This window comes from Cottoperca gobio, chromosome 21, assembly GCF_900634415.1.
Source record: "Cottoperca gobio chromosome 21, fCotGob3.1, whole genome shotgun sequence".
Taxonomy (NCBI): Eukaryota; Metazoa; Chordata; class Actinopteri; order Perciformes; family Bovichtidae; genus Cottoperca; species Cottoperca gobio.
In genome coordinates, this window is record NC_041375.1 from 9,196,574 (window position 1) to 9,213,199 (window position 16,626).

The 16,626-nt window shown below is 40.4% G+C and overlaps 1 protein-coding gene across 1 annotated transcript in view; it reads left to right on the forward strand.

The window, feature by feature from the left end:
• The first annotated feature begins 363 nt into the window (after positions 1-363).
• lrp1bb (low density lipoprotein receptor-related protein 1Bb) overlaps positions 364-16,626 on the forward strand; it is a 239,276-nt gene continuing 223,013 nt past the window's right edge. The window contains exons 1-2 of the mRNA XM_029459353.1: positions 364-485; positions 1,831-2,120. Coding sequence (XP_029315213.1) covers positions 364-485; positions 1,831-2,120 — 412 coding nt within the window. The remainder of the gene's footprint in view (positions 486-1,830; positions 2,121-16,626) is intronic.

A 16,626-nucleotide genomic window follows, 5' to 3' on the forward strand; every position in this document is an offset into this window, starting at 1 on the left:
TACAGTAGTCAAGGCGGGAGGAAATTAAGGCGTGAATCAATCTTTTCGCTGCTGGGTGGGTGAGAGACGGTCTGATTTTTGCAATGTTGCGGAGGTGGAAAAAGGAAGTTTTGACAATATGGCGGATATGTGGCTCAAGGGAGAGGGTGGGGTCGAAGATCACGCCAAGGTTGCGTGCCTTAGGAGAGAGGGAAACAGTGGTGCCGTCAATGGTGAGTGTCAGGTTAGAGGTTTTGCAGAGTGTGGATTTGGAGCCGATGAGGAGGAGTACAGTTTTGCTGCTGTTAAGTTTGAGGAAGTTGTGTTGCCTCCAGTTTTTTTTATTTCTGTGAGACATGATTCGATGTGGGAGAGGGGTGAGTTATGGGGGGATTTGGTGCTGAGGTAGATCTGAGTGTCGTCGGCATAGCAGTGGAAGTCCAGGTTGAAGTGGCGGAGTATCTGACCGAGGGGGAGGATGTAGATTGTGAAGTGGAGGGGGCCGAGTACTGAACCTTGGGGGACGCCCATAGTTGTTTAATGTGGCTGAAGAAAAGTACTTTTCTTGCAATAACTCATAAAGACTACATTAAATTATATTATCATGACATAAAATAACTATTTGTACTATACATTTATTTCATTGCAGGTCAACTGGATTTACACGATGTCCCACGAGAATCGCGGAATCTCAAGATCACCATGTCAAGTAATGCATTTTTGTCTGAAGGACCAATTGGTGTCCTCCATGCCTGTTATGAGCTACTGGCAGCTACTGGCATGGTTTAGGTGTGTGTGAGAGGCAACGGTAAATTCAAAACAACAATGGAAGTTACCTGTGGCAATAGCATCAATTATATCAGAACTGGAGCATATTTGTTAATTGAAAGAAGAGCAAAGAACGCCACTGAAGGCTTTTTTTCAATAAAAAATATGTTTTCGCTTTTTTCCCGACTGGCTTTGGCAAGAGTTTGATTGACATATGCTTCATCCAATCATCTGCCAAGTATTTTTTTGAAAGTGCCAGTCCCTTTCCAAACTATTTCAAATGATGGCTTCTCAGTTGATGCTGTGTACAATAATACACACATACTTAAAAAATAAGTACTTACAAAGGTAGCATCACCAATGAACAACATTAAACTACCAATTATTCTTCAAAGGGTCTCCTCTTTTAGAGCGTTTTTATGGCAACAGAAGGCCATGAACTTCTGGTGCATTGGCAAAAGCACTGTTAAAATATAACAGCACCAAAACATATCTCGCATCTCACACAGACCAATCATCTTCATAGTGTACTATTAAGGAGGGTTGCCTTGAAGTATTGCAATGTCGTCAGGTGTTCCTGCTTTTATATATCAATGTAAAAAATAGGCTAACAAATTGAAGTTATCTGTGATCCAATGGGTGACAGTGTTGGGTGTCCTTGACGTGATTGTTAGGAAGTGCAGCAGCTCATTAAAAGATATTCAGACTAAAAGCTAATTCTTTATGATGTAGCCTATGTTTCAGTAGGAGTATACAGACTATTGAACTATGTACTTGACTGTTGGATACAATGGTGAACGCTGAGATTACTCACGCCTCATCCTACATTCTCTGACTTTTTCTTCTTTTTTTTGAGGACCCCCCTCCGAACCACCCCCAGACCTCAGATTGACAGCCTCTGCACTGACTTCACAGCTAACCAACATGATGCATTTTAGGCAAGCTGCGCCACCTTGACGGCACTTAATCATTGAGAAAAGACAGGAAACGTACTCATTCTTTATCCTCCTACACTCCCACCCCGCCTTCCCCTCTGTCCCTCTGACTCTCATCTCTCCTGCCGTCTCCGGTGCGTCTGTTCAGCTGCACAGAGCGGCGGTGTGCATGTGTCGCGGAGCGAGGGGGAGCGCTGCACTGTTCTGCGCACTGGTTTCGCTGGACATCACCGTATAACGGTTCTCGACAACCGGGTGGTGGTGGAGGGGGAGACTGGACCCGGACCGGGAGCAGGAGCAGGACCGGGAGAAGCACCGTGGCTCTTTATAGCCCGCTCTCCGAAAACATGTCCGAGTTTTTCCTACTCGCCTTTCTAGCCCTGTTCTCGGGATTATTTCCGTGCGCCGAGCCCTCGGCGGTGTCGGGCGAGGAGAGAGGTAAGGAAGAACCGGGCCGCCGGGGATGCGCAGTCCGGTGAAACTTGGCATCACGGGCCGTCTTATAGTGTAGTCTGGTCTTGTTACAAGCGCCAAATGTTGTGCAGCTGCTGGATATAAAACCTCGTTTTTCTCAAAAGCCATAATTCATGAATGATAAAGAGTCTTTTTGTCCAGTGTGGGATGATACACTGGAAGTATGCATCTTTTCTGTTGTCATTCAGGATGTTAAAATGTTGCATTATAATGCGTGGCAGCTGATAAATCACAAATAACGACACCACCTTTTATTAAAACACATTGCCTTGCGCATTTAGCAGAGCTTTGCATTTTCAGGAACATTGAGGCTGTTGGGAGCCAGAAGAGAATCAGTGGCTCTGACTGCAGGCGCGTAGCAGCGCTATCCTACGGTGCAGCAGGTGAACATATCCCTGTACCAAAGTGTGATCAGTCACTCACCGAGCGGTAGCTTGTATTTCTGCCCTGGGATCATCACAGTATCAAGAGGAGACGTAGTTGGTAGCACTAGTTCTGCGGGGACAACTCTAGATCTTCGGTGCGGTGTGCAACCCTTTATAGTGATGCCGAGAAACTCATTTATGAGCTGCATATTGACTGTTGCACGTCTGAAATTTGAATTGTGTCACACAATTACACCATATCTGTATCCATGTGTTGGCATTATGTGTCATATGCAAGGTTCATTGAGGACAAAGCCAACCAAACACACTTCACCTATTAGGCTATTTATGTGCAGAATAGATATTGAGTTTATGTTGCCTAAATCTTCAACAGCTATATTCACAGAAAGGAGCATGGTATGAAAGTTTAATAACTATATTGATCCTCAAAGGAGGGTAAATCAGTCCTAAATTATGATTGAAATGTGATTGTTATTATTATTTTTGCATAAATAGTACACTAAATATGTTTTGCCCTGGCTTTTAATTATTCAGGGTTGCCGATTGAGTAATAGACATGCAGAATTATGGACACTGGACGTACTGTAGCTACTCTATAGTGTCAGAATAAATAAATAAAAATATGCTGTTGTGAAACAGAGTATATCTATTAACTGACCTCAAAGTCACAGTTCCCTCACTTCTTCATTTTCCAGCATAGCAATGAGTGTCAAGACCTGAATATTCCCAAATATCACCCCCCCCCAACAAAGCGTGATAATGCTGTGATGTGGAAAGTTTGCAAGAACACCACAGTTTACCTCTTCCTGTGGATGACATGAAAAGATGAATTTGTCTCTTAAAGTTCCCGAGGATGCCCCTGCTCTGAGAGGAGGTGGTAGAAGGAAAAACACACACCTGAAATGTTTGACTGTTGGAGTGTGTCAGCCTTGTAGCCCTGATCTTCATTAGTGTAGCTGAAATTAAAGTGAAGAATTACTTGCCGTTGTATTGTCTCGTATGGGCTGGTACGACAATATTTAAACTGAGAACAGTAAGGCTGAAGTGATGTATTCAGAGACACGCGCATATCTGAAAGTGTAGTTGGGACCTGCATCTTTGTCTGTGAGCCGATGCCGTCCTGCTCCTCTGCATTTGGAAGGAGAATAAATTAAAGCTCTCGTAGCTGTGTCTAAATGGACACTAATGATGATGGCATTTCTTATTTCTTCCAACACCAAAGCTGGTTGTTAGCCTCATTAGCCCAAAATTAATTTGCTTTGTGGTAGCATCGTTGTTATGTTGAATGCCAAGTAGTGAGCCCGTGGTTTCTCTGTGAATTTGAAGCATTTCCAGTTCAATCATAGAGTGGCGTTTTCTCTCTGAAATGCCAGTCCCACTCCTTATCACTTGTGTCCATCTAACATTGAACAGCCTGACCTGGCCGGCATGGCAGCACACTGCTGATCTGACACAAAGACAGGCTTTTAGAACTTTAGACACTCCAGACTCTGGGCTGCTTATGTAAAAAAAAAGAAAAAATCTAAATTGCCTACCCCGGATCTCAGTCAGTGACCGGACCAGATAAGCATCACTTAGCACAAACAGCTCAAGGTTGTTTGAAATGTATACTCCATTTAAAAGATGATAGTATAGTGGACGACACATGGGTTCATGCACTAATGCTAGGAAGGTGGCCTTTAGGAGCTAATTAAGTGAGATAGCGAGATAGTATCGCAGAAGTGCGTGTGTGTGTGTGTGTGTGTGTGTGTGTGTGTGTGTGTGTGTGTGTGTGTGTGTGTGTGTGTGTGGTGTGTGTGTGTGTGTGTGTGTATGTGTGTGTGTGTGTGTGTGTGTGTGTGTGTGTGTGTGTATGTGTGTGCAAAGGCCAGCACAAAATCTAGATGAGGGAGAGATGTCTATGTGCAGTATGTTGACCATTAGATATTAAAACAAATCTGTAGTATAGGTTTTCCTAATTTTAACCCCCTTTAAATTTAATTTTAAATGTTTTAAATCAAAAAAGTGCACACTGGCAACACACGACATATGGAGTATATCAAATCAGCCGAGGATCATACTATATGAATATAGTGCAGAGCATTATGTTGTGTATATAAGTAATCCAAGATACGTATGTGCCCTGTTGACATCTTGTATTTTACCGCTTATTGGAATGGAAGAAGAAATTGTTCATTGCATAAACTTAATGATCTCAAAAATGTATTTTTTTTCTATTTGCCTGATATTTTATTTTACTGGGATCATGCACTACTTTGTTTAGTAAGATGAAAAGCATGGATGATACACAATGTCTGGTTAGCACATTCCCATACAAAACATTTAAAGCGGCTCTCCAGTGACCTTGACGATCATCAGGGTTATCCCTGCTTGGTCTTGAGCCTTAAACATTTGAACAGATAGCCTTAGGTTGTGTTATGAAAATTGTCAGTGTTTTTGGAACTTGACCCATACGAGGGAGTAGAAGTCAGGGTATTTCAGTCTGTGCTGCTTTGCTTTTGACCATTCTTTTTAAAAATCAGTCTCTTGTGAGTCCTATAACTTTATGGAAGTGCATCACTGGAGTACCGCTTACAGTCAGAGAGCCTGGGAGAAAAGGAAAAGAAAAGCCTGAGGATAAACTTTAGGCTATAGCATTTATGTTCTTTCTTCTGCTATGTGGTGTACAATGTTTTGAAATTTCGCAGATAAATATATGTTATTTGGAAGTATACAAAAGTACACATAATGATATAACTGATGTTTTTCTTGTTACTGGAAGCTGTTTTATAAAAGGTTTAATTTGTTCTATTCATAGGGGTGTCCTTACTTTTACTTACATTTCAAGACTGTCCTAATTCCATTGAATCACTATATAATCAAAGCCAGTGTGTTGGTGTTACAGCATGTGGCACCTTGCCACAATTCAGGGATTTGGGCATTAATAATCTCTGACATCTGCACAATGACTATCTATAACTCTGCTTCCTTTGTGCCACTGAGTTAAATAAATGTTCACTCTACTTAATGTCACCATTGTATCTTTACTCTTTTAATAGATAGCTTGGAAGCAGGAAATTGGTCACTAAATTGCAGTTGGACATGATAGATTGCAACCAAATGGAGATTATGTAAATCACTTGCCTTTGGCAACATTAAACCACAAATACATAGTGTTCTTGGTGATCCTGAGGACTTTCTATTTTTTCTATATATTGATGTTATATGAAGACCAGGATGTTGTTTTTATAAGAGAAATGCTGGGCAGTGACTAACTGTTGACCTTCAAAAGTTGGATTGATTTCTGTTTTCATAGCTGTTTCACGTCCTTTTCTGCAAAGCATTAAAACAAACTGAGCTTTCCAGCTGTGAGACCTTCTTTGTAGCTCACATTTTTCTGTCCACATCCTGTCCTGACACGGCGGCAAAAGTGTCCACCTTAGCAATAGGTGATCCTCGGGGTGGAAGGTGGCTTGCACTTACGGGTAAGTGCAAGTACATATGGTTTCACCCAGTGAAACCACATGTAGATTCCAGTTAAAGCTGGTTTGGAAAGACTAAATAAAGTTGGGATGAAGGAGAGGGTGGTCTGAGTAGGAGGTGATGTACTAGTCAGCATAGTGAAAGGAAAACTTGTGGAGTGGGCACTGGCTGCTGTTGTTGTTGGCATTCACATTCTGTACTTCAGGTGTTTTTTAATTGACTATTGCATCACATGTTTGTCTTAAATGGAAAACTGTCAGCTGGCAACATGTTGAAAAGGTCAGCTTCAGTTTGTACATGAGCAGATTAAGCACGTCTATCAAACCTCAATGTTTAGTTTTCTCCCCAGAAGTACTTCAAACATCATACTAGTCATCTCTGAGGGTTGTCTGAGGTTTGTGTGAGCGAAAAGCTTACACAGCAGTTTTTTTACAGAATTGCAATCAGTCTTTTACAAGCTATGAAAAGACATTAAAACAGCTGCCACATCTATGTGGTGATGCCAGTTGTCATTGAACTCTTACATCTATCTCAGGGCAGAGGTGAAGTATGGCCTTGGGCTACAGGAGGCAGCAGTGAACCAGCCACCAAAGGTGTTGTTATGGTATGCAGTGTAATGGTGGAGCTGGGCTGGCTCCTGTAGTACAAAGTTATTAAATGAAGCCATTGGATTTTGATAGTTTCACCTTTTGTAATATCACCTCTCACTGTCCTAATGTCTTACAACTGAATCAGTAATTTATTGGCTTGAGTTGTGAAAGCCATTGGCTGTAAATTGACTTGTGACATTGATTACCAATAGCAGAAGGAGCTACATTTTTTACCCATATGGTCGATATGTGTTGACGTTCTGAGCAGACTTAATTATGTGGGTGGCAAGGGGTTTCATATTAAACTTTTCCAAAATGCTACATAATTTAAAATGTGAATAATGAATCAATAAGTCTTTCTTCAGAGAAGCCCCATCTTGCACGAGTTGAATCCAAGATATAGGCTCAGCTGTGCACTGAAATGGCTGCTTGATACAAAAAAGACAATTATAATAAATTATTAATGGAGGAAAGCATAACTGTTTTATTGTCAAATATGCTAATGAAAATGGGGCTCATAATGGCAGTGGCGGGATAAACCGCTCCTTTCACAAGTTAAGTATGAGGTCATTAGTGAGTGATTGATAAGATAGAAGGCATCGTAAAATGGAATGTAATGGTGATGTTGCGTGCCTTATGAAAGGGGGAAAAACCTATACACGCGCACAAGCCAGACCATCTGCTGAAACGCAAACTATGAAAAAGCATTTCACTGTATAGTTTTTATGGCACAGAGGTGTTGGGAGTAACACCATGGACAGTAAAGGTTACAGTTAATATGCAACTGGGTGAGAAAAGTCTTTCTGTCGGTTTGAAAGGGGGAACGGCTAGCTGTAAGGAGGCAGCACCCCGAGGACATGCCCCCTGCATAACGGTGTGTGCTCAGCATGTGCCCGAGTTCAATGCAGCATCAGTGGATCCTTGAAGATTGTTCTGTTGCTCCCACCTAGTTATGTCTAGACTGGCCTAGAGGCCTTGTAACTTTAGCCTTCACTTAGTTTATTTAAGCTTTTGACCAGTTGGCTAAGGTATACACTTCTACCTAAACAGTCAGGAAGTCGGAGACTTTCCTGTAGAGGTTGTGTTGCTGTGGGAAAAAGGTGGTGTTGAGTACTGTTCAAATATCTAGTGTGGGGGCGGGAACATTAACCCCACAATTTTAAAGGTAAACCTCACACTTACCTGGCTCGCCATTATCACTGATGTCTGTCCTTGCGAAAAGGACGACAATTTCCTATTGTTCTGTTCTTCATTGAAGTTTCCAGACCAAGCAGCAATCTCTGGGTCTGAAAAGTGAAGCCATTGCAGAAGTGCCTTTAGCCTGCATTATTTATAATAGCCAGCAGGGGGCGTCTCCACTGGTTTGCGAAAAGAAATCCAATTGTGCAGAAGTGAAAATGACCCTAATTCTTACTTGAGTTATTACCTCACTAAAAGTCTTCTTTAATATTAATTTGTAAACTATGGTCCCATTTAGAGTGAAACAGGTGATAAAGCAGTTTATGCTTTAAAGTGTGGCTACCTTGTGATTGACAAGTCGCTACCACATTGTTGGCCGTGTTTCCGTCTTACAACTTTTACCCTTTCACAGTGTGTTTTCACATCATAAAGGTTAAATGTAACATTGTGTTTACCTAAAAATGTCTTGTTCAGTGTTCGGTTATACTTTGTGTCACTTCTGGTTCCAAAAAACATGATGGACAATGGACAAAATATACAGTCTATGCTTCAGACAGAAAAAATGACACCGAACATGTTATATTTGTGTTATGAGCTGTCAAAGTTTCCTTATCCCTGTGTGAGGTGGTGAAGAGGCAGCCATCTCCGGAGGCAGAAATTCACCCTGCGTGGAGAGTTTGCTCATTGTTGTTTGAAGAAGCTGTTATATTTTTCCTGGCACCCTCGCATCCAAATATTAAACTGGCAATATGGAGATGGCCTGGTTAATGTATGAGCTTGTATGCCTACATTGCCCAGCCCATCCCGCTGATTAATACTTTAAGATTTGATTAATCACTTTGTGTGAGCAGAGAACATTTCCTGCTAGTGTCCACAGCATAATTTAATTTAGGTGAATCAACTGGAGATGAATGATCTGCTGTGTAGCAGCGCTACTTTATGATACAAGTGATCAGCTCAGGATATTTCTGCAGGAAAAACACTAAAAACTTGTCCAACATAGTTTTAAAATGAAATAATTGTCTGACCAAATTGTTCACAAAAGGTAGATGCTCGATCAAACTGGCTGCTGCAGGTGGATCATGACCAATCTGCAGGTCAGAAGTGCTGGTGTCGAGCCCCGAGTGGCAACGGTGGTGGCCAGAGGACCAGAGTGAGGGCTGCTGAAGCCTGGCTGGGGACTCTTTCTCCCAGCTGCCACCTGGCACAGACCGACGGCTCAGGGCTCCATCATGCAGACTTGGCCCAGAAAACCAGAACAGGGGAGGGATTCATCCATCCCCCAACAAGCTTCATTCAGCAGACAAACCTAAGGCCAGTTGGTAATGCTACACTGTGTTCTTCTTAAAAGAAAACTTGGCACACTGAGCAATTAAGAAATATTGAGCCATCGAGGTGTTTCACTCTAATGTACATCTCTGTAACAATCCATAATTTCCCTTTATGGATTTAAACATAAAATGCTTATGCAGTAGCTGCTAATCACAGAATGGAAGATATTTCCTCTTTTGCCTGATTTGTTTTTCAGTCATTCTCACAAGCCATTGCCTTTTAAATAGCTGCAGTATATTTCAGCCATTAACCAGAAGATTAATACACAGACTGAAATGATCTTCAGTAAAGATGCAGGGGAGTTTATGGTGTACAGTATTTACAAAAGGCATACAGCATTAGGGGTTTGTTAGATACCAAGCTTGCCAAAGGCAAACTTTATCTCACACAAACAGTATATATTGTCGACCATGCACACAGGCGTGAGAACACATACAAACTAAGCTTTTCTGTAAATGAATGTCTTTGCCCTGTCTGTGTCTGTGTCCCTAGCAGAGCTTACTGTAGCGGGTGACATGGAGGAGAGAAAAGGAATTATTGGCATCATTTTCACGCCTGTGTGCAAAGCAACGAGTGGCTACATCAGATGAGCAGCCGGTTTATTGTCCACTGCTATGGGCTGCTCTAAGAATATCTACCAGTCTGATTCTTTCAATATCCATTTGAAGGAGCAAGCCAAGGTCTATGTCCAAGCCCGACAGTGCACTATAAGAGGATTTTGGGCCTAAAATATTTGTGAGATTGCCACTAAGGATAAATAATTGAATGCACTTTCATGGCATAGTGCATGAATTGAAAATCAAAGATGAAACCCGTACTGCTGCCCCTACTTTCACCTGCAGCTGGCACAAAATTCACTCTCAACAGCTGTGATACTGCTGGCACACGAGGATTGATTTCGGTCTTGTGGTAGCACTATCACAGAGTTACTTTGTGTTAAAATTAGATTGCCAAATACATCACCACCAGCTGTCATCAATCTGATTCAGTATGATTCCCTAACATGCTTCCGTGCTGCTATTGATCTCTGCTCTCCACCACCCTCCCGTTTCACACAGTGTTGTATTGGGAGTCCTATTAACTGCGTTCCCATCAATCACAGTTCACCCATGTTTGTTTGTAGAAATCTTTGATACGATTAGAGCAGTGCTCCCGTACTCATGCTACATGTTTTTCTCCCGTTCCATTCCTCGTGTCGGCTGATTTGAAATGCGTGCAGTAGCTCCCCTTTTGCTTTAGTGATGTGCCTCACTGCTCCGTAGCAGAGACCAGAGATTAAGCACTTGGGCCTCAAACATGTCGGCTGTCAAAGGTATCTCTCACTGCTCAGTGCCTGATAAGGGCCACTTGTTCCTGAAACAGCCCTTGCCAAGAAGAAAACACCGGAGAAATAAAAACCCCTCTGGACTTACTGAGATGTAATATGTTTCTCTTAGAAAAGTACATTCTCATGATTGCTTTTGTGGCCTTGGACAAGTTAACAATTGAAGATAAGTGTCCACATGTTTTTTTTTGGGAGAATGATTGGATTTGTCTTGCTCATGTTGTGTATTTCTTACTTTTTCCCCATTAAATGCCTACTTTTACATGTATACACCATGATTACTCATACTTTTAAATAAATTGTGCCAAACCTCATTCATTCTAATTTAATTAAATTGATTCCATTGGAAAACCTTTCCATGAGACTTCTAATTCAAGCAAGAAAGGTAATTATACACAAAGGATTAGAAGCCAACACTACGTTTTGATAGGATTGCCACAGAGAGCTGCAGTCAAGCTATTATTCTACATTTTAAAACAAATACAATTATTGGTGAAATCATCATTTCCTGCCAATAAGCACCTATTTTGAATGTTATCAGGCAATTATATGGCCGTTATCGGTTGTTTTCATTACCATTATAATGCTTCATAGCGACAATGTGCACATCCAACATTATGAAAGGATTTGCAGTTTTGTTAGGTTTCAGTTATGTTAGGTTTAGGCACCATAACTACGTGGTGAGGGTTAGGCAAAATATCATGGTTTGGGTTAATTACGTCCGACCCAGCCTGAGCAGACTTTACTGCGTTACTGATGGTAGGTAAATGTACGCTGTCCAAACTCATCATCAATAAAAACAACTTTTTCTGCTGTAACATTAGGACATAACTCGCATGTATTGAAGGGAAATGTAATGGGCAGTAACTTGTGACTGTTAAATTCACCTTTTGTTTCAAGATTTTTAAACTAGAACAAATATTTTATAATATATTAACCATAGCTGCATATTGCATGTCATGAATCAATTATGTCGAAGTAACCATTTCAGAACTGTCTGTTCCAAATCAATAATATACCATATATACTATTATCACTAGATCAGTGGCCAACAAAGAGTCATGCTTTCTGCAATTAAAACTGACGCATAGTGAAATCCTACCCTACTCACGATAAATCGCAAAATGCCTCTCAAGGTGAATTCTAATGGGTTCTTCCACCATTTGAGTCTTTACAGTACCAGCATGCACGAAGCAAAAGGCAGGGAAACATATGGAGGTGTTACAGTAGCAGTCTGTCACAGGCTAACACACAATCACATTCACACTCTCATTCACATCCAGGGGGCAATTTAAGGGCTCTACTTTACCAGATTTGCATTTATTTGGATTTGGTAGGAAACCTGAACCTCTTGAAAATATGAAAAGCATTCAGGCTTCACACAAAAAAGGACCAGAGCCTTGCAGTAGCACAACTCGCATTTAAACATCTGTGTGAAATATTTTCCGTGCATCGACCTAAGTGAAGTTAAATAGAAACGAGAGAAACTAAATCCAAGAGATTCAAAATAAACGTCTGTGTAGAAATGTCTGCAGCCATCCGCGTGTGTAATGCAGGCATGCATAAGTGTGCAGATATGTGTGTGGAATGTTTAAGGTAAGGTGTGCAGCAGTAATCAGGTGTAAGTTGAACTTCATGCACTAGAAGGTGGCCAATTAATGGTAGAAAATAATCAAGTAAAGTTCACAGCAGGATAGTGTCCAACTATTGGAAACACATCAGCTCACAGTCACAGACATCATGAGACGATGCCTTAAATATCGGAGTAATATGAGGTCAGGGCATGATTTAATAAAGCCCTGCTTTGTTACAGGAAAGAGGCAGTTATTTACACACTTTCTTTAGGCAGTGACAGGTATTACCATGGCAATTAACTACCCCAATCAAAATCCCTGTACAACAGCAAGCATTATGCTGATTGTTGCTCTTTTCAAACATTTTTAATCACAGTTGAGAGATAACATTTGTGCGCAGAGTGACCGAACAACATTTACACTTTGACTTGTTTTATGTAATCTGACACGTGCAGGCTGGTTTATGATCAGCGGTGGCACTTGTGAGGTTAATACTGTGTGACCGATAGTCTGACATTATTGTGTCATCATACTTAAGCAGTGCAGGCTTCTGTTATTGTTTTAATATGCCGTCTCTTCCCGTCTGCCTGTCTTTTATTTCGCTCCCTCTCATGTTCGGCTCCTCTTTTCATTCCTGTTCAAGGCATTCATAGCCTTCGGTTGATAAAAATCAGTGACACAATTCTAGGAAAGCAAATCTTACAGCTGAACAGAAGGCAGCACAGACAGCACTAGTAAAGGTACGTTTAGGGTCTGAAGAAAAAAGTTGTTTAATCACTGTCAAGCGATGGAAACCTTCATAATGCATCTCTCCATGCTGGAGTGACATTTATGTTGATGTGCATTTCGCATTCACACTTGTTCTGAGCAACAGATTGTACGAGAGTTGTTTGGTGAAATAGGTGTTATCGCTGTTCTAGTGGGTGTTGTTGTAAGTTTTCTTGCTTTTGAAATGAACAGTTTGAAATGTGGCCCACATTGATGTACTAACAGTACTTACTGTAAACTTCTTTCTGTTGATTAGGTGTTTGATGAATGTCAGTTCTGATTGTTCAAGCCCTTGAAGCCAAACACTGTGTTGTATATGTCCCAGCAGAGACATCACATCTGTTCTGATCACTAGAGAATCACTTCATCCTCATTAACCAGGAAAGACCAATAGAGAAAATAGGGATTACTTTACTATCAGGAAAACTTATAAGCATCACAATTAGACACCCAGGCTTGTTAAAACTTTGTCAGTTTCCCTTTGTGGTTTTGTGATTTCCTATGGTTTTTGTTTATTAAAGAGAGTGTATTGACAGTATAATGCACTTCAACATTGTAAAGTGGCATTACAGAGACAAATGAAATGTATCCAACTAATCAAAAATCAATAACAGACCTCAATAAAAAATAGCAAGACATACAGTATAACTAAATTATGGTGTTCAAGCCTGCCTTAGACCATTTGGGCACTTTTTATTAATCCAGTTTGAAGCACTATGTATATGTCAAACATTAAAGTCAAGATAAATGAACAACATAATTAACATGTAGGATACAGCCGAGTTTGCAAACGATATGAACGATATGTTCATGCCTTGAACAGCACAACATGCATTATGCACTTCTAAAAATAACTGTACACACTCAAAGCGAGACTCATGCATGCCTACATCATTATGTCAACCATGCTGCAACTCAGAAAGGGCATTGAATGATTCTGCAAAAGACTACAATTAGTTTAATGACAAGTGTAAATTATTTATTATTTATGGTGATGATGATTAATATAGCGATTGTGTTCTCTATTAATTGATAGATAAAATATAAATTATCAGAAAATACAATCACAATATAACTATTAACTATCAAGATTTTTAAATCATAATTCCATAACCCAATTATGCTGTAAATGATCACATCAGGCAAATAAAAGCAGCAAATCCTCTTAATTGAGAAGATGAAACTAAGAAATGTTTTTTGCTTGAAAAATGATGATCAATTTATCGATTATGTTTCTAATTATGACTTTCTAATTACATAAAAACAAAGCGTATCTTTCTAATCAATACGGATATAAATCACAAACACTCCAAATGTCTCTCCACATTTACATTTTCACTTTTACTCAGAGCAATAAATCTAAAAGCCTCGCCTCATGATGCAGCGGACTAATGTGACCGAGTGTTGATTTAGTAGTGATTGTTCTTATAGTGCCTCGCCTTGTGGCTCAATCAAATGTACAGCAATTACATTTTGCCCCTCTGTTATTAACCTCTCAGAAGGTACAACAATCAAGATAGATCTGTCGTCTGCGCATTAATGCCGCCAGACATTGTAATGACACTAACTGGCTGCGTGACTCTTCCCCTCATCTCTTATGCAGAGGTAGAAATTACCTGACAAGTGGCTTCTATAACTGAGCGACCTCTTCTGAGATACAGCTCACCAAAGCAGCCTATTATCTGTGTTGACAAGTGTCTTCTTGTCATGAGTGTCTTTTCTTTGAAGCTTCTTAAAAGTGACTACAGTACATACAAAAAAAAAATCAATTCTAAAAATAAACAGACTTGCAAAGAGTGTGTCTTCAAGCGCTGTCATCATCAGTTGTGGCAAGCATGACATGACAGTTCTCATTTTTAGATACTCCCTCCTTGACCTCAGTCTTGTTCATCTAACCAACATTTTCATGTCTGACTCATATTTACCTCAGTGCTCTCATTCATCATCCATAAGAGTCGGTCAAGACAAAGCACATCAGCTTAGTCTCCGGTTTATTCGCTGCAATCCAGAATTGAAGTCTGCGGAGTATTTCCAGGCAGCCTGTGCTTTCCGAGTGCACCAGTTCTTTTCAATTTCTCTGCCATCACGCCAAGATGCCTGACACAGTTATCTGAGGTCAGGCTCCAGCATCTGTCTGCCCGAGACACTCCTCACACACGACATGTCGTTTATCTCCGTGGTTACAGTATTCCTAAGGAGGTCTCAAGGGGATGTCTTTGCCAGAATTGAACTTGAGCTTGACAATAGCTAAATGGAGATCTGAAATTGTTAATTCTGGTAACAGATAGTATGCACTTATTCTCTATGCAATACGCCATCAATCAAATGTGAAAGGTCCACATTAAAGGACTAATTTCACATTTTGAGAAATATGCTTATTCGCTTTCTTGCCAAGAGTTGGATGAAGAGATCAATACCACTCTCATATCTACCTGGTACAAATAAAGCTACAGCCACAAGATCGTTAGCTTTGCTTATAGCACAAAGACTAAAAGCAGGGCTAAACGGCTAGATTGGCTCTGTTAAAAAAAAAAAAAAAAAAAAAAAAAAAGAAACAGTCAAAGCAACACCTTCTGGAGTTTTGACATCGCTCCAGGAAGTTATTGCCCCCGACCAAAGATTAGTCTGGCACGTACTGTAGCTCTCTCTGAAACCACAAATCGTTCTTCGCTGTGCTTGAAGATATTTTTTAACAAAATACACAAGACACCACTCTTTTTGTCTCTTGGCCGTAGCTTCATATTTAACTTCTCATCTCACTCTCGACAATAATAAGTGTATTTCCCAAAGAAACTATTCCTTGTTTAGAGGTGTACAAAAGGTTCAGGAGTAATGTTGTCTCGGGTCAGTGCTCAGTACAGGCAATAACCTGAGAGTATTGTGAGAGAAGAAGGTAGATCGGTGCAGCCCTGGTGACTGGAATATTAATATAACAGTAACCTTTGCAGATGTGAATGCTTTGATAAGTCGCTGGTTTTATTGTTAAAGATATAAAAGGAAGAAGAATGATGTGGCTTTCTTATTGCTAAAAAGAAGCATATTGCAGAGGTCAGCTGGAGCATGATAAGAGCTTATGAGTGTGTGTCATCTGATAGTCTAGCCCTGTCGCTCACACTGTGACATCATTTTAGTCCTGCTGTTTGAGAATATACAACGTGTCACATATACAACAACCAGTGGAGCTGCTAGTTTTTCTCATTTAAGTTGCTACCAAAGCCTACATTTGAATGTTCATTCAAAGCCTGTGAGTCTCGGGAGGGGATTTGCTTCTGCCCAGTACTCTGGTGTGTCCCACTTTTTCACTGTTGTATTTTCTGGCAATGTAGGAAGTCTCTTCTACTGCATGTTGAACTTTATGTTTTCTTCAAAAATGAGTGGGTTTATTGATAGGTTCCACGGCTTCCTATAGAGTGCCACAGGAGTCCTAAAACATGGAAAAGAGTTTGCATTTTTGCACTCAAAGTTTGTTGTTTTTTTTAATAGGTTTTTGGTTTGATGCCTGAAATAAGGTATGTGGTTAACAGGAGCTTAATAAATCTTCACATTTTGTTCTACGCCATAAAATACGTCAGTAAATACCCCGCCTTTAATTTAGCGGTGGCGATGTAGGGCTGCACAATCTATTGTTTTTCTTATCCTCATTGGGACGCCAATTTGCACGATAAACACATCGCAAAAAACTGCAATATTGCATTTGAGGATTCTTTGGGTTAGTTGAAACTGAATTGAACTGCACAATGTAACATCGTTTGTATCATTATTTTTTTATTGGTTCCTTTTGTGCTCAGTTCACTGTTCAATAAAATAATGTTGGAAACAATTTACTTTAATGTCTTTATTCCACAAGTAATTTAT